General features: G+C 39.5%; 1 protein-coding gene across 6 annotated transcripts in view; it reads right to left on the minus strand.

Annotated features, from left to right (window-relative positions):
- The window catches only part of LARGE1 (LARGE xylosyl- and glucuronyltransferase 1), a 280599-nt gene that overhangs the window by 17985 nt on the left and 238282 nt on the right, over positions 1–24332 (minus strand). For all 6 annotated transcript variants that reach the window (XR_009486501.1, XM_059846294.1, XM_059846290.1 and 3 more), the window contains 3 exons: positions 14276–14439; positions 9635–9913; positions 2631–2777 (listed from right to left, as the gene is read on the minus strand). Coding sequence is in view for 5 of the 6 variants with exons in the window: in XM_059846294.1 (XP_059702277.1) it covers positions 2631–2777; positions 9635–9913; positions 14276–14439 (590 nt within the window). In the remaining variant the exon portion in view is untranslated. The remainder of the gene's footprint in view (positions 1–2630; positions 2778–9634; positions 9914–14275; positions 14440–24332) is intronic.

The raw sequence follows: 24332 nt of genomic DNA on the forward strand, positions 1-24332 counted from the left end.
GGTCCTTCTCACTCAAGATTTAAATACACATTGAATTTTAAGGCCACACTCAATCTGACAATCCCCAGAGAACTTTACGAAAATTGGGAACAACATATTTTTCACTATGCTTGCAATTTTGACAAATCCAAACCAAGTAATTCGATCCCCCTAAAATCTCTATGAGTTTCTTTCCCACAGTTCATGAAAAACAACTGGAACACACCACATTCCCTCCTCGTCCACTTTACTTGTGCTCCTGATTCCTTTCATTTAAAATAAAATTTCAAAACTATAGTAAACTTAGCTTAAGTTAGCAAATAGAAGTAGTCATTCTTCTCAGACTGGTCTTCCTCCCTGCCTCCTCTAAGTTTCCCCTTTCAGTGAGAAAGATGAGTGAAAGAAGAACTTTCCCACTTCTGTTCTCAGATGCTTTAACATTTTGCTGGATTGTGGATGCAATCAGTTAATAAGTTAATAAGTTGTTGCTTTTTATGCTTTCTCACTACGATGATGTGTCTCCTGCTGGCTGTGGTTTCCCCTGTGGGGATTACATTTGTGCCCATTAGCTCTTACCCAGGCCCTGAGCGGGCACATCCTCGGGAGCACACTCCCAGCCAGCAGCTGCCAAGGGAGCCAGCGAGCTGGCACAGAGCCCGTGCTGTGGCAGAGGGTTTCACACAGCACACCTTGCTAGCCACAGATGCTCACTTGTCTTCTCTTTTCTTCTGCTGGTGACCGAGGGATGTAATTGAGAGCCGTTGTGTACTTCTCAGCAGTCCAGAGGTAGAAAAGGTCACCATTTCAAAAAGAGGTGACAAAAGCAATTTCAGTGAGGGAAAGATTGTAATCTACCGTGTGGTGTGAGGGACTGGGATGCTGCAGGCACTCTCAGCAATCACTGTCATGCCAGTCCTCCCCTGCTCACTCCCACCCGCTCAGCAGCAAATTGCAGCATTATTAAAGCACCTTGAAGGTGGAGGTGGAAATTCTCAGCCCAGAGCTGAGAGCCCAGATGCTTTGTGGCTGTCTACAGATTTGAGCAATGAAATGAGCCAAAACAAACTGAGGAAGCATTTGTAAAATGTATCCTACATGAATATGTACACCAGCTACAGACTTTATGTCCTTCAAGTCTTACTTAACCTTGCTTTGGAAAAACTCCCACTGGTGTTAAAGACATTTTTGCCTGAGTGAGACTCGAGAAAGGATTTGCAAATCCAGCTGTGTATGTAACACACCAACATGCTGTTTAGCTTGAAGATGAAATCTGTAGTGGAAGGCCACCACTGTGAAGCTGACTGCTGGTGGAATGCAACATCTGAAAATCCTGAGGGTGTTATTTTCCACTGGAAAGACTTTTCCTCTCAACTATGGGAGAGGAAACTATTTTTTATCAGATCTCTTATTAATTTTTATGTCTTTTGTATGTTAAAGAATGATGGCAGAGGGAAAATACTTGCTTTATCAGTATCCTTAAGCAACTTTCCAGAAGCATGCCTCTCTCAGTCACCTCAAGTTTATGTTTCAAGGCAGTCACTGGTAGAATTCTGACACTGATCAGAATTATGCTTTTCAGACTCACACAGGCTGTCTGCTATGATATATGCATGCAAGCATTTGAGGGAAGGGTGGCTGCTGCAACAAGAGAGGTGTAACATAGGGAATGGGAAAAGTGTGAGGAAAGCTCTAAAGTAAGAGAAGGATTAGAGAGGTATGATACAGAGCTCCTCCAGCCATTGATAATGCCTAGCTTTTTTATAGCTTTTATCTCTAGATCTCAAAATACTGCAAAAAAGGAGAGGTGAACATTGTATTTCAGAGAAGGGGAACAGAGATGTAAGAAAGCAAAGTGATTCATGTAGCACCTCTCAGCAGGGGAGCAGTGGAGCTGAGAAGAGAACGCAAGTCTCCTAAGCCCCCTCTCTGTGCAACATCATAAGGCCATATTGTACTCATCCCATTGCTGAGATGCTTTACAAATGTCTGCTAATCAGACCTTACCACACACCCCCAAGAGATGGTTAACCCCTGGTAGTTGCATTTTAAAACTGAAGAGTCTGGCAGGTAATAGAAGTGACTTGTTCACAGGCACAAAAGAAGTCTGCTTCAGAGAGAAGCTCCAAATTTAGGTATTTTTTGCTCCTTAGCCTCTAGTCAGAGTACTCTCCTACCTCTGCACAGAGGAACTCTAGGTATTTAAGCAGCTGTTTCACACTTTAAAAGAGCATAAGACAAGCCTGGGTTTGTTTTTCCAGTAAGGAAGAGGACCAATGGGCAGAGATACATTACTTTTGGTCACATGAGAAGACACAGCTACCCAGACAGTATTTGGCAGCCAAAAAGTAAATTACACGCGCTTGAGTGTAATGGTCACGCTTGATTTTGTAGCACAATAAAAAATGATGAAAATAAAACAAATTCGATTTAACAACTCAAGTCCTTCAGTAGAGGACTGTAATACGAGATAATATGCTGAGCTTACAGACAGAATATATCCACATGATTCTGTTCACTGCCTCTCTATGAAAAGGGAAAAGAATTCCAATAAGTTTCTTAATGCAGCTGACAGTGAAAGAGAAGAACCAAATATTCAGAAGAACATAAAAACCAGAGATAATTACCACAGGTTAAAGAGTACTTTCCATTACCTGAATGTAAAGAGGGTTCCCATGTCCAGCATAGATAACAGCTCTGCTTTTGACTTGGGGAAGGAGAGGCGGTAGCGCAGGGTCTCAAAGGCAGGTACAATCAGAGCTTTCTTGGTGTTAGCTAGGTCTAGCTGGATGACAGACTTCCTGGCAAAAGAGAAACAACAAATAAAAGCAGGAAAATTTTCAACTGAGCAAATCACTGAGCTTTTCAAAATAAAGTGAAAAAAATGGGCAGTTAGGATACTATAAATATAACTATGGCCCATATATTTTCCTACAGGTGCTTCAAATTTTCTTCTCTTTTTGGTCTGCTGCTCTAAGAGCAGGGAGAGCAACAGAATTCCAAATGAGCTTGTGTGTTTGACTGATCAATGCTGATAACACCGTTGGCAGCAGAGAAGTGCTCTACACTTGAATAGAGTGGGATGCCTCTCTTTTTCCTTCTTTTTGCTGCAAGTTGTTCAGCGCAGAGACTCTTTTGGTGTGCGAGTGTGTGTCCATATATGCATTTCACACAGGACTCTTTTCTAGGCACGGGCCTTGGGACAACTGTCACAGCAGAGGAGCAGCTTAACAATCTCTCATCCTGCCTGCCAGAGGTGTTCAGCCTACTCTTTCCTCACAAACTAAAATGCAAAGAAAAAGAAGTTATTTTTCCATCCCTCAACTGCATCTTACTATACCTGTCATTAGAAATAACTGTCTCAATTTTTATTTCATTATCTCCATATTTCATACCAGAAATATGCCTCTCTCTCCCTGTCAAAGTCAGTTCCTCTTAACAGGATTCACTGTCCTGCCTTTTATGTTACTGCAACAAGCAATCAAGGAGAATGCTGACAAGCAGGAAACTCTCTACAGCCTTTTAAGTTGAAGGAATTGGGATCACTGTCCAAATAACAGAAGAACCAAACAAAGAATTTTCCTAAGCCCAGAATACCTAGAATTCATTTATACTGCTGTCACAGAAAAAGAAGATGAGCACAACTACTTCATAAAATCTGAATTTTAGGAAATTCATACCACCCTATAGGCCTGTTCCATATTAAGCAATCTGTTCTCAGCTCCTTACTACAAAGTTTGCATTGTTTAAAGAGCCCCTGACATATTTCAGTTAACTTTTCACAACTGAAGGATTTTAATAGCATCTTATCATAAATGATTTTGTACTTTCTTCTTGTAACTTCTCCCTCACCACCACTAGAGGCCAAGATATCTGCATGTCAATAGATGACTCCTTCACAATCAGCATTTGTGACCTTCCAAAGATGTTGAGCAGTGCCAGTATACAGTCTTTATGATGCTTTTAAATATTTCTTCCCTTTCACGCTTCTGAGAGCAGGGGATACTAATATAGTTTCTTTTCCAAAAATCTAAGTTTTTCTGGTCTCTCTGCAATCTATCAGCCTTGAGCAGTACAGCTTTGGGGATTCAGTTCTAGGAAGGAGCAGGTAACATTTGTAGTGATGCTTATCCTTTGGGCTCTGCAAGGAAACAGCAGCATCCATTTATGGCTGTTACTATAACTTTGTTTTATGGAGAGCTCAAAAGGTCCAGGCAAAATTCAAGGTTTGCTGTGCTTGGCACTTTCCAAGAGTAGGAAACAATCCTGCCCACCAAAGTTTACAGTCTGAAGCTGACCAAAGCTGCAGCAGGCACAGATATCAAGCACAAGTAACAGCAAAAACTGTCAGACAGAGCAACTTGTGTTGAATGTAACTTACTCTCTAATATATGGGATATAACCACAAAAATGGTGTCGATACCAGCAATCCTTTCTGCACACTGCCTGCAGCTCCTGTCACCTGCAAATTTCATACAGTTGTCAAAGCCTGAACTATTAGAAGGAATAAATGATAGTACCTTCATGAAGAAATCAAAAAGCAGAGTGAACAAACTGACAGAACAGCCTGAAATCACTAGCACTGACAGAGGTCAACACGAAGAGTGAGGTAAGAGAAGAGAAACAGAGGTCTGGAAACAAGATGCTTGAGGTGCATTCAGGCAACCACAGAGATGTGGAGATACTTCCAAAGTGGAAAAAAAATAGCAGGACACTCTGCAGAAATATTTTCAAGAGATATGCGAGCATCTGAGGTGCATGTTGGTATGGTGGGTTGACCTTGGCTGGACATCAAGTGGCCAGCAAGCTGCTCTCAGCCCTCCTTCTCCGATGGGTACGGGAGAGAAAATAAGATGGAAAATAACTTGTCTGTTGAGATAAGGCGGTTCACTAAAACAAAACCAAAAGGTTGAGTATGCACCAACAAAGAGAAAAAGAGAAGATTTTATTTTCTCCTTCCCATCAAGTGATGTCTGGCCACTTCCCGGGAAGCAGGGCTTCAGCACACATAGTGGTTGCTCCAGAAGGCAAACATTCTAAATAACAAATGCCCTGCCTTCCTTCTCCTTTTCTCAGCTTTTATATCTATCTGAGCTGACATCATTTGGCATGGATTCTCCCTGCTCAGTTTGGCTCATCTGTATTAGTTGTGTCCCCTCCCAAGATCTTGCCCACTCCCAGATGGGAGGCAGAAGGATGGAGAGGCAGCACTGATACTGTGCCAGCACTGCTCAGCAGTAGCCAAACTGGTATGTCATCAACACCTTTCCAGCTACCAAGGAAAAGCACAGCACTGTGAGGGATGCTATGGGGAAAGATCTCCAGCTCAGCCACAACCAGTATGAGTGGTAAGGTCAAAGTGGAGGGCTCTCCAGAACAGAGCTGGGAGTTGAGACACACTCAGACAAGAAGCGAAGCAGCACTGATCTCTGAGTAGAATCATCTGCCCTTGAGGTGGACTCCATGACATAAAAGACTGATGCAAAGGGAAGAAGAAATCACTGCTGACACTCAGATGTTGAATTTGAGAGACAAAGGACAACAGAGGCCATTTAAACTGTGATAATGGCAGGGAGGACTTGTTAGAGAAAAAAACACCTTCCATTTTATTCTCATAACTTGGCTGGTGGTCTGCTCCTTGGACAACCAGCTGAAATTCTAACTTATTCCCACTGGAAGCAAATCTACCTTTTCATTTTTCTGTGGGATGACTTTTTCTCCTGTTTTGAGTGGAAGTGCTATTTGTTGGTTGGCTGGTTCTGTTACACTTAGGGAATAGGAAAATTTTGTTGGTGCTGCTAGATATCTGGAATATAATGTAGGGAATAATTTGCTTATTTTGCAAGCTAGCACTGGGTAAACTAGGTAATTCTCGCACTATCCTGTTGAGGGCTGGATTTTTGGATTCAGTAGTATTGATTCAGTATCCACTTTCCTTTCTTGTCCTTTTCCCCCAAACCCCAAAGTAAGGATTTATGACTATGAAGAGCTAGCACTCTTTGTGCTAGTGTTGTCCAGGAAACCATTTGTGCTACTGTTTCCCAGCTATCTTTGTGTTCAGAACTACGTGTGTCATTCTGACACAGTGAAGGCTGGGTTAAATTTTAAATCGAATCAACCATATTTTTCAAAGCAGTGAAGAAATCAATCTTAAATCACAAGAGTCTCCTCACAGGCTGAATGAACTCCAGCACGTTGATAGCACATTGAATCTTCTAATCTTGCTTAGTTCTTCTCAAAAATTAACACAGAATTCTCATCCTCATATAAGTAGACAGTAAGATCATTCCCATTTTTGGAGGATAGAGAAGCTCAGACATAGAAAAACTAGCAACCTAATCCTAAAGCACTACACTGAGAAAAAAAAGAGAGTCCATTAACTCAAATGTGCTTCCACCATCAGGATTTCGTAAGTGGTTGGTTGCAAGTTACAAATACGGCAGTCATTGAGCTTGTAGTCAGAACTGGAGATTTCTGGGTAAATTCATTAGAATGCTCTTCCTCCCTGCAGAAGACACGAATTCACAGACTACAAAGCCAACCAAAACAAAAGCCCCAATAGGCAGAATCTGAACTATCTCCCTAGCTGAGATGCTGAAAAATAAGCAAAACTACCTCACAACTTCTGATGTAGGGGACAGACTGGATGCCGAGTCCCAATTCATTCTAAATGTGTCACTGGAAGCCAAGGGCACATTTTACACAAATGTGTCAGGAAAAAACTTCAATGCTAGCTGTGACAGCTGTAGGTAAGCAGCCTGTCTCACTGTTTTCTGTTAGAAATCAGTGTAGGATAACCCAAACACCTTAATTGCAGCAACTAGAAGAAGCCTTTACCTCTGGGGCACTGACAAGACGACCTCTAACTACATTAAACAGGAAATCTTTAAATGATACATTTCCTTTCGTACTTCACAGAAGACTAAAGCAGGACTAAAAGAGTGTTTGATGGAGACAAAAACATTGAAATGGTTTTACTTAGCTGCTATGAAAAAGCTCAATTAGCACAAATCTAAGGGCAAAGCAACAGATAAATAAAGCAATAGGTAACCACCAGCTCCATCAGCTTCTCCTTCAAAACTGGTTGTAACCTTTCTCATCTGACACCTTCAAAATAAGTTGAAAATATTTTTCAAAATTCCTTTCTTTCTGAGAATATATTATCTGCATAGACATAATATGCAATATATGTAAATCAGCAAACTTTCAGCGAGTAGGACTTTCCTGGCTTATTCTGTACAAAGTGATGCCTGAAATACCAAACTACTTCCATTTGTTTATGGTTGTTCTATCTGAGGAAATGAGGATAAAAATGTTTTACGTCTCTCTAACAAACAATTGCTGCCATTCAGACAGATAGCACTAATCAGCTATTTGCAGAGGCAGTGGGAACAGTCAATGCAGAAAGACATAAAGTATCCATATTTAAAATAATCTCAATGCAATTCCCTGCTACTTTGCTTAGAAAAATCATTACTGAAAAAGCTACCAAAGCATCTAGTCCACGTATTAAAAAAAAAAAAATCCAATCACTTTTTAAAGAGTGGTAGTAGCAGATTAACAACTTCAATATGCCCAGGCAAGAGAGACTCTCAGGCAGAGTTAAGGTGGTACAGGCCTAGAAAAAGGCTGGCAGGGTAATACAAAGTCTCAGAGGCAGTAGCTCTCAGAGAGCATCTCTGCTTTCTTCTGAAACATCAGCAATGCACCATCATGGTGCACATAGTTCTGTAATACAGTATCACCTTATGAGAATTATTTCTGTGGTTGCAATATCTCAAGGAAATGGTGGTACTTCATTCTGTCTCCACTCCTTTCTTCTTCCTTTCATTGCTGGCTCCCATCCGTGCACTGTGAAGCAGCATGAGAGAACAAATTCCTTTTCTAGCACTAAATTCCAGTATCAACAGCTGCTATCCTGACTGTGTTCAGCACTGATCTGGAAAAATGTACCACTATGCAACACTAACAGAAGAATAAAGAAATGAAGAATAACTCTTCATCCATGTATTTGGAGATAGCTAATGTGTGCAAGGAACAGAATAATTTTGGAGTGCTTGTAGCACAACTTGAAAAGACTTCAACAAAATAAGAGGAAAACAAGCTTACACAGTGTGCTAATACTTCAATGATATAACTGAAATTCAGCATCTTGAAAGCCATAGAATAGTTTGAGCTGGAATGCACTGTTAAAGGTCATCTAGCCCTTTTTTTTTTCAAGTAGCTTTTTCTTAGGTTTTTGAAAGATCTACTTTCTCTTTTTATAAAATCATAGAATTTTTTGGGTTGGAAGGCACCTTTAAAGATAATCTAGACCAACGTCCTGGCAGTGAGCAGGGACATCTTCAACTAGATCAGGTTGCTCAGAGACCCATCCAGCCTGACCTTGAATATTTCCAGGGATGGGATACCCTCCACCTGTCTGGGCAACCTGTACCAGCGTTTTGACATGCTCGTACTCCTTGCATCTCATCTACATCTCCCCTCTGTTAGTTTAAAACCACTTATCCTTGTCCTATCTCAACAAGTTCTGCTAAAAAGTTTGTCCCCATCTTTCTTATTAAGCTCCCTTTATGTACTGGAAGGCCATAATATGGCCTCCCTGGAGCCTTCACTTCTCCAGGATGAACAGCCTTAACTCTCTGATCCCCTCCTCATTGAAGAGGTACTCCACCCCTCTGAATAGTGAGTTTGGTCCTGTAAATGTCTTTCAGAGTTAAGCCTGAAAGAAAGAAACTCCTCCATAAGTTCCTGATACCAGAAGGCATATTTTCCTTTACACTCCAAAGCCCCAGGCTTATGAACTGACAGGGACCACCTACAGGCAGGCCCTCACTGGAACACTTTGATCAACTTTTACCAAATTAGAACAGAGATGAAAAGCAAAACTGTTAGCATAATGGAACTGACATCCTCCTGTCTGGCCACAGGGTGTCCTCCTTGCTCTATGCCTTGGCCTCAGATGACCAGCCTCTGCAGGACAAAAAGGTCTTAATTAAAAAACGCTCAGTTAATGGATCCGAAGTCTGCATTTTGCTCAGCCCAACCTGCTTACACGCGATATGATACAATATACACTGATGTTACTCCTCCCAGTTTCCTTATGACAATTACTTTGCCTTGACAGGCGCTGGCATTGCAGTCATATTTTTGAGCTGGTTAGACTCATCACCCTCTTTTCAAGATAAGGAACTGAATTAAGAGTGTGTCACATAGACAACAAGTTCAGTACTGCTCTGCATGTTTTTTCTGTCACTGACATTAAGAATCAGAGATGTTTAGAGAAACTGCCTGTTTCACATCTCTGCTAATAAACGATGCTCTTGGACATTTAATAATACTTAACCTAGTTCAATTTTCAAATTGGTTCCTCTGCAGCCCTGAGGAGATTATTCTAATGGCTAACGAAGCTCACATTCAGACCTGGGTTTTTTCTTTCATAACCATTTTGCTTTACTTTCCAGTTACAGTCCCTTCTTCTACTCTAAAAATTCTTGCTCCTTGCTCGGCATTTTCACACCTCGGATATTTCTACGCTGCTGTATTCAGATCTGCTCAAACTGCTTTGTTTAGGGAATATGTGAGAAGGGTAGTGGAGAGGGGGAATGGAGAGGCTGAAATCGTGGGTGACAGTGGGAATTCCCTCACTGTCCATTACCTGAGGTACTCGTAGAGTCCATACATGGGCAGGAAGTCAATGTCGGAGAGAAACATGTATGGTGTGCTGATGTGCTTCATGGCCACGTTCCTGAGCAGGTTCACAGGGTAGAACTGCCCCTCCTTGTACACGATGTGGTAGCCAACGTTGTGGCGACTCATCAGGACCTCCGAGCCCTGAGCGTAGCGCAGGAATTGCTGGGCTTCTGCATCAGAAAGGTAGAGTGCCAGGCTGATGGGACCTTCCCAGTGCTTGCAGATGGCTTCAAGCATCTGGAGCCTGGAAGAAGAAGGGTGTGAGTAAGAAAAAGCTATTTCCCTGTCTGGGACTCTGTGACTGTGCTCACCTGACCAAATGCAGACATCTTTCTCTAAGTGAGACAGATTGGGGACACTTTGTATGCTGTGGAAAGCAGTAAATATTTCTACAGTGTAATTCATTATTTAAGATGATAAGTCAAGGTCTCCTCCTGGACAGATGGACTGCACCCTGGATACACCAATCTCACCAAATCAAATGTAGCCTAAGATGGCCCTAGCTCAGATACCTAAAGCACCATTATTTTCTGTCTAAAGCTTTGATGCCACAGGAAAACCCACAACAGGACTTATCCAGTGGGAGCTTTGAGCAATTGCAAGGATCTGTTCATGTGGATCTACTTAGAGGATAGGGCGCTCATAAAATTCAACACTGTCTAGTGCCCAATTCACATTTCAGGTCAAGCTATTCCCACACAGTAACACACTACAGTGCTCTTCAACAAGCTTGTGGAGGACAGAGGTATATGGACCCACAGATCATTTTACCTCCTGTCAGGAAAACCTTCTCCAAATTTTTGCAAGGCAGTTAGTTAGATCTTAAAGGCTGTTAAAAGAGACAGGTCAGTGGGATACTGCTTTAGGTGAAACTGTGCAATAACTAGAAGAAGGCTTGCTGTCAGAGAAAAGGACAAAAGGGATGACACATTGATAGAAATGGGATTTACTATTAGAAGGGGGTAAGGAGAGGAGGAAGGACAGATATGGCATTGCTGTGGAATATCAAAAGAACATTTCAGACAAAATCATCATTAAAAGTACTAATTTGTATATGTTCAGCACTATCTCAAATTTCATTAAATCATTTCTTAAACAGGTTTAATTGATGTACATTTTTTTAAAAATTCTAGCAGTTACAATACTATTGATGAAAATGACAAGGAAAGATTTCATACGCAAATGTAAATCAAACCCAACTTGGTCAAAATAATTTAAATGCTTTGGGTAATTTATTGCCTAGAGATTGAGATGTGTCACCCAAAAATATAGCAAGGACTGATTACAAAGCCTCTTGATTTAATATGAAGGGAAATGACCTATGCAGCCTAGCCAGATATTCTATTAAAAACTGGGAAGAGTAGATGATGCAAAATTAGTATCTTCACTACATTTGAAAACCACGTTACTGATTTTTTCCTATTAATATTTATACAAAATGGAAGAAAAGTTTTCTGCATTATCATAATCTGAGAAAATATTTTCCCCCTCCTATTATCTCCCTAAGATTTGCAGAAAAAAAAGAATGATATACTCATACCAGTAAACAGAGTCTGACTTCTGAATGATTGTGATGATACCAAGATGATATAACCATTTTTTCTTAGATATGAGATATTACCTTACTAGTCTACACTTGGTACATAACTTTCTTTTTATCTGTTATTGAAACAAAGGCGATTATCAGCCTGAAACACACAGTTGAATTTGAAACACAAATCAATTAAAAAATATCTAAAAGGTATATAAGGGGTCTAGAATTTTGATTACACAAATAATAAATAGGGGAAAATACTTTTTTTTTGCCTCTTTCCAACATAATACAAATCTGCTAATCAGGAGACTCCAATCTGTCAGCACTCAAATTTAGGGCATCAGTTTAAAAATGGAAAGCTTGCCTAGTAAAAAATGCAGCAAAATGCCTTCTAAGGACTCCATGCAGTGGACTAATGGCATATATAACTTATTTAAACAGCACACCTGATAATGCAAACCTTTTCATGATAGTGAAGTGGACACTTGGTTCTGGTGGTACAAGTTCCCAGCTGGATACCTTAGTACCCTTCAGAATACTCCATTTTACTGTGTTGTTCTTATTGACAGGCTCTACTCCCATAAATATGATACAGGGACTGCTAGGTGATCCTCCATAATCTGCTCTCTATAAGTTTTTACGTCTCTTTTGACCACAAAACTTAGAATTATGAGTTTCTAAGCACAACATGACCAACTTATTTTGGGTTTTTTTAGCAGTCTTGAGGAATGTGTTCTCTTCAAGACTCTAGAGAAAAAAAATGTACTGCTGTACTGCATAATAATGAGATCATAATTTAGTTGGTAAATTTTTAAAGGTCTGTTCAGCTAAGTGAATTTTGCTGGAATTCAATTGTTTTGTGAGATTCTTTATTTTTATTTTTTTCTTCTTAAGAATACTCAGCTGATTTCCAACTCATTCTCAGATTCTCAGATTTCAAGCCGTGTATTGCTTATCATGTCTTTCCTTTTCCCAATTCTGACCTCACATTTTTTAAGTCCTACTCTGATTTCTGAACCTCAGATACATACTGAGCCTTTAAAAAGCCAGCTTAGCCAAAATACGTGCATGAAAATCACACTGAAGCAACCAAGCCATTATTCAAGGAAATGTCACATCACTGCAAAAGATGATAATTATAATAATTAATTATATTAATTGTTCATTAATAATGAACAACCCTGAATGAAGTCTGTCTCAAAGCTTCCACCTAAAGACAAGAATGTTAGCTTGCAGAATGCATCCCTCTCTTCCATTCCTCAAGTCTACAGGACAGGTAAACCTAAATCTGTCCTGACAGTCACGTCAATCTCACCTCCAACAGGACAAGGGGAAGTGCTGGGAGTTGTTTTTTTGCTTTTCATCATCTCCAATCATAATTTCAAAGAATAATTCAGGAATGTAGTGTACAGCACATTGTTTATATGCATGTCACCTTATATCCAAGACACTATTCTTAAATGCCTAGAGTTGTGCCAGAGGAGTTTAATAAAAGTGGCTTAAAGAAGATGGAAAAAGATAAGGCAGTAACTGAAAGATGTGAAAGAAAACAAAGCAGCTAAGCAGTTCTTTGGTAGGTTATTATTTATTGATTTTAACTGAAAGAAAGTATTTCCAACTCAAATCAATAATTTATAGCAACACACCAGTGAAGTAGGGAACATTTTTCCTGCACAGAACCAGGACGGTTGTTCTTCCTGAATAAAAATGTGTGGTTCTGTCTATCAATAAAAACATGTGCCCCAGTGAGGATCCAAAAGGGAAACAGATGCTCAGACTTTGCATCAGTGCCAGTGAATCAGCACTGAGCCTCAGCTCATTCTTTTCAATTAAATTCTGGGGGGACACACCAGCTTTACTAATTTACTGTGGCACTCACTCAGGGTCTGGCTCAATTTATTTCTTTATTTTTTTTACTCAAAGGTTTTTGAGCACTTAAGAAAAGTTTCCTCAATTAAAAATCAATAGAACAGACACTGATGTGCACAGCACATCATAATACAATATGCAGTGCCGAGGCACCTGTGGAACAGAATACTCCTTATTCATTTTTGTTTATTTTAAAAACAGGCTGTAAGTGTTTTGTTGATCTCAATTCCTGTAACCCTCCTGGAAAACTCCCGACCTTCTACTAGTGTAGAAGTGGTGTTATTCACATGCCATGTTATATTCTGTATGCGCTATGCTGAAGGAAATGGTGAATTTCTGGATAATACTCAAGGAGTTGTGATTTGTTTGGTAACCTACTCTGACGGCAATAACTACAAAGCTTGGACTAGATTTGAACTGAGAAGCTGGAGAAAAAAACAAGAGAGCTGACAATTACAAAATTTCACAAAGCTGCTTGATCCAGACTGCACTTTCAAGCTTCTAAAAAATTTCAGCTAATTGCAATCGTGGGAATCAGAAACCTACATGTGGAACTTGTCACAAAATGGATTTTTTTTCCCCAAATTAAATACCAGTTAAATTCCACTTTACCTAAGAACTAAGAACTCAAATGCTCTTCTGAGAATCAACATTTGGATAAAGATGCGATGACTCTGCTCAGATGGAGATTTTTTATTTCACACCAGCACAGTAAAAAAAAAAAAAAGTATAATTTTTAACTTCCTAATTTGAAACTAGAATATTTAGTTCTGATTCTTACTGTAAGAAAAATCACTAACTGAAATTTTCTGCAAGCAAAATGCCAATGAAAGCAAAATGAACATCCTCTAGTGCAGAAAAACATATGCAAAAACTTGGGTCAGCTACAACATGCAAAAACTTGGGTCAGCTACAACTGCTTGCCTAATTCTATTACAAACATCTGTTTTTTCTAAGTTGCTGCAAAACTCCATGGACTAATAATGCCTGACAATCCCAACAAGCAATAACTTTCTCAGCTCCAGGAGTCACCCTCTCATGAACTCTACTCATGTAGAGTGTAGCACAGTGTGTGCACCGCACAGACAACATCTAGGTTTCTATGGATGTGCATTTTTCCTCTCTCCAAAGCACTCCACAGTCAGATTTCCCTGTAATAAAAAGCTATCTCATGCTCCCAGAAGAACAAGAGGTGTTCCCTACCTGTCCATTGACAGTTGTGCCACCAGTGTCACATCGGTGTTGTCTGAAGCAGGCTCGTACTCGTAATGGAGAAAATACAGATGAGTGCGATGCACGGTGAAGCGTTCCCGGCGGAATTCATAGCACAGGTCATCCTCGTCCAGCTCAGACAGCTGCTTCTGGAGCTGCAAGCAAAGAGTGGAAGTAAACATCGCTTCCTTGTCATTATTTTAGCAAATCAGAGAGAACCAGGAGGCTGAGAAATTGCAGAATGATGTAATGAGGAATGGAACGTACAGAGTAGCAGGGTTTTCCTGAGCCTCTTGTTACTGCACAAGAAATTACAAGGAAGGACTTGCAAGTAAATTCATAACACAGACAGGACACCCTATTATGGCCTACATATTCTCTACATTACCTGTATTACCTTCAAGATCCAGACTAGCAATGAAACAGTGACCTATCACAGGTTGAATACTCATCAAGTTCAAGAGTCAATGTTGCAATGTGTTGCATAATTTCATCCTTACTAGAAGCAGTGTTTTACACTAGTCACAGACATTCTCCAGTAGCCAACACTCAGCAGCGGATTCAGCTGAGAGATTCTCAGTCTGCTGCCTCTGCTGGAGAACAGTAACTGCTGCTACCAGCACAGACAGAGGGCTGGGAATGTAACATCTTTAACTGATCATTACTCCTTCTCTTGAGATTTATGTTCCTTCCACTGCAGAGGTGCCAGAAGTAAGCCTTTAAATGGGATTTATGCTTCTGGATACCTAATTTGAGAAATCTGGAGGATGGTAGATAACTTCCTGGCTCCCTTGGAAACCAAGCCTTTTCAAAGTCAAAATGGGTATCTCTAAGCAATCTACTCCCAAGTCTCTTAGACATGTAGCTTTAAGAGAATAATCTTTAGCTCTATAGAAAGGTAGAAATGAAAAACTGACCAAATGTCTATGCAGATGACCAATTCCATTCCTAAACTAATTATTTTGGGGGTTGGACTAGATGATCATTGAAAGGTTCCTTCCAAATCAAACTATTCTATGATTATATGATTCTGTAATTTTAAAGCCAAACATCTAGCTAGGATATTGAAAATGCATTAATTTTAAAGGAAAAAACAGTCACAACTTCAACAAAAGGTTATGAAGATGAAAACTTTTTATGGTTTTAAAATGTGATATTGAGTATCTATTGCTCTAAAATGTAGGTAACAAATAAAGTATCTTTTTTGTATCTGATTTCTTAAAAGCATCCTGTAAGAACAATTAGTAAAACATTCATCAGCAAATGAGAAAAATACCCATTATATAGGAATTTTACAAATTTTGATTAAAAAAAATCACAGTGTACATCAAAACTATTTTATTAAAAAGATTATTGAATTATAGACATCTTTTTGTCCCGCTCAGAATGATTAAAGTAATAGTTTCACCATCTTCAAGAAAAAAGAAAAAGGAAAATGTAGGGTTTTTTTTGTTCTGTGTTAAGAAGAGCTGTTGTTCTTGGAACTATAAGCATAATGGTTGCCATCCACAGCAATGCTTACAACTGACTGTTTTCCTGTGAAGACTGATGAAATAATTCCTGATATATTCCTGTACATCACTCTATAATCTTCTTCTGAATAATGGAAATACCTACTTTGATTTCAATGAGTTTTGGATCAGGCTGTCATTCTTCTCTGCTATTGTTCTGCATAGATCTTAAAATACCCCTCAAGAGGGACTGCTATTAGAAAGATGAGAGTCTGAATTTTCACAAATCTTTACTCAGGCAAAAATTCTATTGATATCAAGATCTCTTTCAGATGGAATAGAAATCAGGAGTTCTTTTACATATCCTTGGATTTTCATTCTTTCTTCTTTACAAACCATCATTCAGCTGAGCCTGCACTCTATTTTCAAAATCACATTCAAATAATATTTGAATTAAACTCAATATTTATAACAATGACTAGAAAACATCTTGTATGTTTCTGTTTTTTCCTTGAAAAGGGACATTAGTGTGCCCTTAAAAGAATTATTAAGAAGATGATTGAAATTTAAATGGTTAAAACAAGAGCTATGCACATTTTAGGGGTACCTTACTATCCTTCTGAATGTACAAATGACCTGGCCAGAAGTTTTTAATTGCAGAGCAGTTATTAATCAGGCAGTCACTGAATAATTATCAGATTGCATTTGGGTTGAAAGCAAAGAGGCTAAAATATTTAATTGTGAGTTCAAGAATAACATTTGGAGGTAAATTACAGCTTTGTTCACTATTGAACCCTGGGTGGGAGAAGAGGAGACACAGCTTCTGAAAAGTCACACCTTTTTAATGGTGAAACTCACCAAATCATGAAGTTGGTGATGGAGGTGAAGGAGAGAACATACAATTTCTCTAATATAATCTATTCTACTGCATATATATTATGTGGATCCATTATTTAAAGACAAAAAACTCTTAGCTTGGTTTGAAGTTTGCTCCCACACTGTCTTATTGAAAAGATGTGTTTATAATGGGAATGCTGACAGATCTACACAAACAGATGCTTAAATACAATGCACGATCAAAATAAGGACTTTAATATCAGCTGGATTTGATAAAAGCCATTGTGGATTTTTTTTTCCCATTATGGATGCCTCCATAACATGGATAATGATATGCCTAACCCAGCAAAAGTTTCTCAGCTGCAGAGAAACAGCGTGTATTCTCATAAGCAAGTACCTGCTAAGCAAGACTGTGTTTCTAGAAAAGTTTCAATGCTAAGGCTACTTGCCACTTAGCATGTGGGAAATGCCACTCTCACAGTTGAAAAATATATTATTTTCAGACTGTGTGGGGTAGATATTGTCCTAGCAAATACTGTGGTAGGAAACAACATGTGCCTTCATTAGCATCATGGTGCTACTGAGTTCTTAAATAAAAATGAACTATGGTTCAGAACTTGGTTCAGAACTTGGTTCAAAAAATAAAAATGAATTATGATATGCATAATGCCCAAAACAAAGAGACAAATACATAAAATAAATATGGGCTATATTATTTCTCTGGGCCACCAGATGTGGCAGGGGATCAGGCTCCATCTCAGGAAAAGTAGTCTTTGAACCTAGGGTAGTCAGAAAAATAACTTAGCCTTGATCTTCCAGGTCTACTTGTCTAACACATTTCTATGAGATGAGGTGTTTTGTATCCCTGTGACAGATGGCAGACCTGTACGATACATGGAACCACAATATGTACCTTTCACTGGCAAACTGGTTACTCTGCTCATGAATCTTCCTTCCTAAGGCTGTTCCCAATGTAAGCAAATCTGTCATTGGCTTAGATTTTTCCTAAACTGCTGTGTCACTGAAACAATTCACTTCCCACCAAAACCCAGGACTTCATATCAGATGAGATAGATTAAAAATCCAAGATCAGAGGTATTTTCTGAAGGATTATTTATTAAAAAAAATCAAAACCCACCAACAAACGTTATGTGTCTAGAGGCCAGTTAGATCTTGAGGAAAGGGATAAGACCCCTAATGTAGGCTCTCTCATCACGTGTTTAAGTTGAGGTGAGATGCCACTAGGCTTAAGTCACCCACTCAATATCATGCTAACACAACAAGAACTGAGCTGCTTAGATGACAACTTAGAACTTTCAGATCATCTTTCCTTTTCCCAGGTGTGTGCAGTTAAGTTTCACAGCACAAAATCAACTCAGCCACCAAAATGAAAACTGACACCAGCCTGGGATGTAACAAAAATCTGGTTATAAACTGCAGCAGTTTCATTTTGTCCTGTGTAGCTGACCGGTTCCCACCAGTAGGCAATTTGGATTGCAACATTTAGCACTTTCAAAGTGTGTGAATTAACAGTTGCCTTTAGTATGGCATAAACAAAACAGATGATGATGTAGAGAGGATAAAACATTCACTGAGTCTTGCTCTGGATGACCTACATAAAGTCCTTTTGGTCTCTCCAATGATCAGTAATAAAAGCCAGACTAATCATGTGTCAATTAAACTTCTATTCCTCCCACACCATAAAATTTTGTACATTGCTATGGGTCAAATTGAGCCTTCTGTGAAACAAAGCTATGCTAAGGACAAAGAGGATAGTTCCTGAGCAAATCCACCTGGCAACAGGAATTTTGCTGCAGCATGTGAAAACCACTAATACTCCTGCTAAATGGAAGTGATGGCTTACCCTGACTGCAAATATTCAACACAAATGAGCATGCAATTTTTAGGCATGTAGAGCATCTCAGACAGTTCTGTATATACCAAGTAGAGCTCCCCTTGGTCTTAGCTGCAGATGTCAGATTTGGTAGTACTCCTCATCTCCTTTCCCCTGACCCCTGACAAACATTTTTGGCTGAGCTGGTCACAGACCCCCTTGCAGCACACTGTCTTGACAGGTAGGTCACCTTGCTTTTGTTTCCCCAAATTAGTCTTTGACCCATTCCTTCTTGTGTGGGAAGTTTTATGGGTCTAAGTCAGTCCCAGTCCTGTGTCTCATCCCATGCTGCCTATTCAAGCAGTCTGCCAGCTTCTTATACCTACAGGCACCCAACTGTCCTTTCCTCTTCTTGGTACAAATACTCTCCTTTCTGCCTTTGACTTGGATTTCATCTCTTTTGTATGTGAATCTGGATTTTTTTCTCCTCCCTGCTGCTCACTAATCACTGAGGGCAATGGATATCCCTCAGAACAGAGACCAAACATAGGTTCTTGCTCTCAGCTCTACTGTCCAGTCAGAACCTGGCATGGAGGATTCAGAGGAAATAGTCACAGAAAACACCACTCTTTGTCCAGGTCCCCTGCTGCAGCATGCCCAACCCTGCTGTGTCACTGGGATATATATAATCTGGTCAGACGTATCCATGCACATTCCTAATAGAGTCTCCAAAGACCTGAGCCTCCTGAAAGTCAAAGCAATGTGAGAAAAGAAAAAAAAGGGCATAACAGTGTAACCAAAAAAAAAAAAAAAAAAAAAAAAAAAAAAAAAAAAAATCCCAGTCCATGTGCTCCTCCACTTAATAATATTATAAACAGTTGAAAGCAGTATAATGGCAACTTTCAGGCAAGTAACAGGATGGCCTGCCAGCTCAGCATTTAATAACAATAACAGTTACAATAATAGAAACAACACAGCTGGGGGAGTCAGGATTTCACCTCAAAACTGCCATATACCATCTGTTATTACTAGAGAAAGGCTATGACATCACAAAATAGTAACTTTAAATTGCAGTTCTATAAATGAGGCTGTACTCTTGAAATTCAGCAGGAGCTAAGGGTACTCAAAGTATCAGTCTGACTGCGAGTTCAGGGCTGTGATACTGACTTGGAAGCTTAATTTACATGCTATTTTTAGTCACTCAGAAATTTGTTAGTAGTGTTTATACTGTGTGGTACCTTGCTAGAATCTCCCTCTTTTCTAGTGGATACTCTAAGCTGGCATGCACAGCCTTTTGCTCATATTAGGAATCTTTGGTTTTGCACAAAAGAAGTAACTAAGTAAAAACATACTTAGTATGTTTTTAGATGTTACACATCTAAGCAAGTGTGTTAAGGGACAGCTGGAGTTTTTTTACACTGTTTATTTGTATTGCTGATTTCAAAATTTGAGAAGAAAAACATGCAGACATTTTTTTTCTCCTGTGTTTCCTGAAAGTCTTCTCTAATGGGATTCTACTGTCCTTTCCCTAAACTGAGAGGTACCAGTGATACACTTCCCACTGATCCTGCCCCAGGGTTTTGGATCAGTACACAGGCTTCACTAAGAGGGATGCTCCATTCAACCTTCTGATTTAATGCTTTGGCAGAAGTACCTGGTGAGAAGCTGTCTGCAGGAAAGACGTTTTATAAGAATGCTGAAAGGCTGAGTGTGGGCCTTGGTCTAAAATCAGGCTTACAGTAACTATCTCATAGAGCAACTATAGAGATTGGCAGGAAGATCCTGTTGAAATATTCTGGCTTTACAGTAGGCCCTTTAGAACAAAATACTGGACATAAGCATTAAAAGCCAATTGAAAGTGTTCAAATCTTAGATTATTATAAGCTTTGCCTTTTTGGATTTCTCAAAAGTCTTCCGCATTGCATCAAAATAAGAAAGAGGGTGTGGAAATGGGGAAATAGCATGGAATGAGTAGGATAGAGTGGCTAAGGACATGCTCTAAGGGCCACTCAAGTCAATGACTGTGTTTACAGGAGGATTTGGTTCATATTCTGGATTTTCCACCCAGAATCTGCACAGAAGACAAAGGGGTGACTGTAATACCAACCTGCAGAGAAGAGTCTGCTTTGCATGACCTCACTCAGGCACGTATTGAACAAGGGGGACTTCGGGTACTCTTAGCACATGGCAGGCTCCTGCTCCCAGCCTGCTCCTGCCACATAGAGGTCATTTAGCTTGACTATTTTCAGGAAAGGATGAAGCACTCATGTTCATGTAGACATACATGTATGCATTTTTACATAAACAGATAAATTTTTCCATTCAGTGGGTTTTTTCACCTCCAGTATTTCAGTTTCTAAGCCCTATTTATTCTATCCACTCCTTTGCAATGTTTTGGAACCTAGTAACAGTCCTGTTTCGTGAAACTGAAGATCAGCATCTGATTACATCAGAACTATGCAGTACATTATCTGAAGATGGCCTTCAGGCCTCTTAAAATTCACTCTGTGGTATTATACTTTCATAGTAAACATTAGAAAAGGAATAAGTACTGGTACTTCCACATGCATATAGACATAATATATATTTAAACATACATGTATTCACATGCATACACAGAGGAAGGGTGAGAGAGACTGAAGTGAGGTCCAATTACCTTTTAAACTAATGCCCCTTTACATCTCTCTGGCACTGTTAAGAGTCCTTAAAAAGGGAAGATATGTAATTTACATTCATTTTAAGGCCATCTCTGTACTGATGAGAAGTGTAAAGGGGCCTTAGAGAAACAGAATCAGCCCAACAGTCCCCACTTCCACACTTCCTTTTCCTGTTCTACAGAAATTTGCATTACAAATGGAATGCCTTAATTACAAGTTGAATTGTAAATAAAACATCACTACAAATATTAAGCTGTAGAAAAACAGTGGCTGGTATATTGGAACAAGACCTTAAGGGTGTCTTTTGATACAGCCAGACTGTGAGTGAGACTCACACCAAGCCACTGCTCAGTGCATTTAGTGCTCAAGTAATTCTCTCCAACTATGAACAGCAGAGCTGTTCTGACATTTTCTCCACTGCTCCACAGTGCACAGAAGCACAGGCAGCTGAGGGAGCACCTTCTACCCATGTACATTGCCTATTGTAAGAAAGTCCTGTTGTGTTTGGGGGTGCCAGTCTCAATTCAGGAATAAAAAGGAAAAATAATAGGAAAAGAAAAGATAACTTAATCAGCAATTCCTACCTCATACATACCTGACTTAACAGAAATTATAGCCTTTCATGTAACATACAAGCTTATGAATCCTAATGGAAGCCTATGAATGCATCTTAAACTGAAGGCTCACCTGGGCCAGCATCCTCTCTCTAGCTGTGAGCTGGCTGCCTAGGGAGTGTAAAAGTGAAGATTTCTCAAAATTCTAACCTAGACCTCAACTTGTGGCTCTTCCAGCACCAAAGCTTAAAAGCTCCTGATTGATTTGCTTTCCAAGAAGAGTAACTTTTGAGGATATGTATACTTTTAGAAACATTACCTCCTGCTCAAAGCTTCACCACATTGTGAGTGAAATGTCTTTGTTCTGAGCCTGCTACTTGCTGTTTCCACTTCACGCCCCCTAATTCTTGAACAGGGAGGAATGGCAGTGCTTTCCTCCTCATCTCACAAGATGCTCTGCTTCTGAAGATAATCCTGCAATAGATCACGGGGATGTGCTGTATTTAACAGGACACCTGCGACAGTATATGGTACAGCAGATAGAGCAAGAGTTGTTTTCAAGATAATCCTGTTCTTAGGGTCTCATAACCTCAAAGCTGAAACTTGCTTGCTATGTTCTACAATAAGAGAACATAGTCAAGTCTAGAGGGGAGTTTATATCAAGGGCAACTAATACAAATGTCTTCCCCTAAGTGACTACTCTGAAGTTTTCTGAAGTTGGATTTTTTCCTACTTTAGATTGTTTTGATAGAAGGCTGTTAACTTTTTGGTGCCTCTTGGCAAATTAGGAATCGCATATTGCCTAGCTCATTCTTTTTCAGTATCTTTTTTTTTAATATATATATATATATATATATATATATATATATGATTTATAAATGGAGGAATGAGTTACATTTCTTTTTCAGACACAAGTCATACCATATAGCATATTGCATTCTACTTGTCTTGAACAAGAAACAGGCTTGTACAGTTAGTCATTTCCAGTGTCTGTCAACCAGACACAAGTTCAGTAAAATGTGCTGTTTTAAAACGTTAGGGACTGCCATTTACAGCAAGAACTTGCATTTGATCTGCACTGCTCCCAAGGAACTTCTTCTCTGAATAAATCTGTTTATTAAGGACTTATAGAGCTTTGGAATATACAGCAAGAAGTCTGTGACTGCATTCATGCTCTTCGAATCCACACAACATATTGTGAATTCAGTACAATTTTAACCTGCATTCTCTAAATGTTATAAAGGTGTGTATTGTTGTCTTTCTTTTAATGTCTCAGTCAGCTTTTCTCTTCCTATTCTACCCTCTACTCTGTCTCTTGTATCTTGATGTCTCCAAGGGCAAGGATGTTAGTGGTCTTTCATCACATTGAGTTCACTTGATTGTCTAAAAGGCTCTTGCAGAGGATCTTCCTCCTCCATGTGCTTTTGCTCTGCTGGTGCACTTGTCCTCCCTCTCTCATTCTCTCTCTTGCTCTTCCTCACCTCCTCATCTCTCCCAGTTAAGCCCCACTCCTTTCCGAAGACAATGAGATGATAAAATAAAGTGTTTGGGAAGCTGTGCCTTGGGTTAAAACACATCTATCCAATCTCTTAGTGCTGTATTTAAAAATATGGGAATGGCATCTCCTATGGTCATTTTATTCACAGGCTAAATGGAAACACTACCAGCCTCAATGATTACATTGATTGTCAATTACCTCTTAATTGCTAATATGTACATGATACTGGCTTTGCTTAATTGAGCTTTATGTAGACAATGTTCCATATTTTAGAAATATTTTTCCTGAATAAAGTATTACAGATTCCTTTTTATCTCCTTTCAGACTATGTAGGCAAAATTGGTACTTTGTCTACAAATCTCCAGAAACCATATTATACACAAGGAGTCCATATACATCTGGGTATATACATTTCAGTTAACAGTTTTTTGCTTTGGAATTATATGTACCAAGACACAGGCATACACATACACGTACATCTGTGGGTAAACATCCTTGATTTCAATCATTTTCAAAAGATTTGCTTAGTCTGAAAGGTTCTGATTGCAGATTTTATGCAGATAGACATAAATACTGCTTTGATTGGTTAAGGGATATACAGAAAAAACCTGCGGTCCCACAGCCTATGTGTACCTTGAAGCCTTTGCTCATTCTGTAGTCTGCAGCACAGCAAAAATTCACAGACCTAAATACCAGTATTTTCCTTTGGTATTTTCCTTTCTTCTTCATTATTTGGGCATTAGTATCTACCAGACAAAACTGACATCACTGTATACTGAACAAATACATAGCAAGAAACAAGACCTCCTGGAAAGTTATAGGTCTGCCATACTGAATCCAAAACACAGACCTGGCTACTAAGGAAAAAAAAATTAACTCTATCCCAGCTGAAACCACAACAAGATTTAAGGGTGAGATTGCCTAATGGGATAAGAGCCCAAATCCTCATTTTAGCTTGCGATGTTACCTCTGTTGGGGATTTTAAAAGGCCAAAGGAGACAAGAAAAAGCAGCAAAACCCAGGGTAAAGATGGGATTAATACAGTGGTTTTACAGGTGAGGAACTGAGGCACAGAGAGATTAAATGATTTGCACAGTGTCTCTCTGGGAATCTGAGCATTGGCTTTAATTCTCCTGAGTTCCACTGCCCCGCACTACCCCCACAAGCAACTCCAAGTCTTCAGAAATCCTGTGCCTTGTCTGAACCACCCTTTGTAT

This window comes from Haemorhous mexicanus, chromosome 5 (assembly GCF_027477595.1).
Source record: "Haemorhous mexicanus isolate bHaeMex1 chromosome 5, bHaeMex1.pri, whole genome shotgun sequence".
Taxonomy (NCBI): domain Eukaryota; kingdom Metazoa; phylum Chordata; class Aves; order Passeriformes; family Fringillidae; genus Haemorhous; species Haemorhous mexicanus.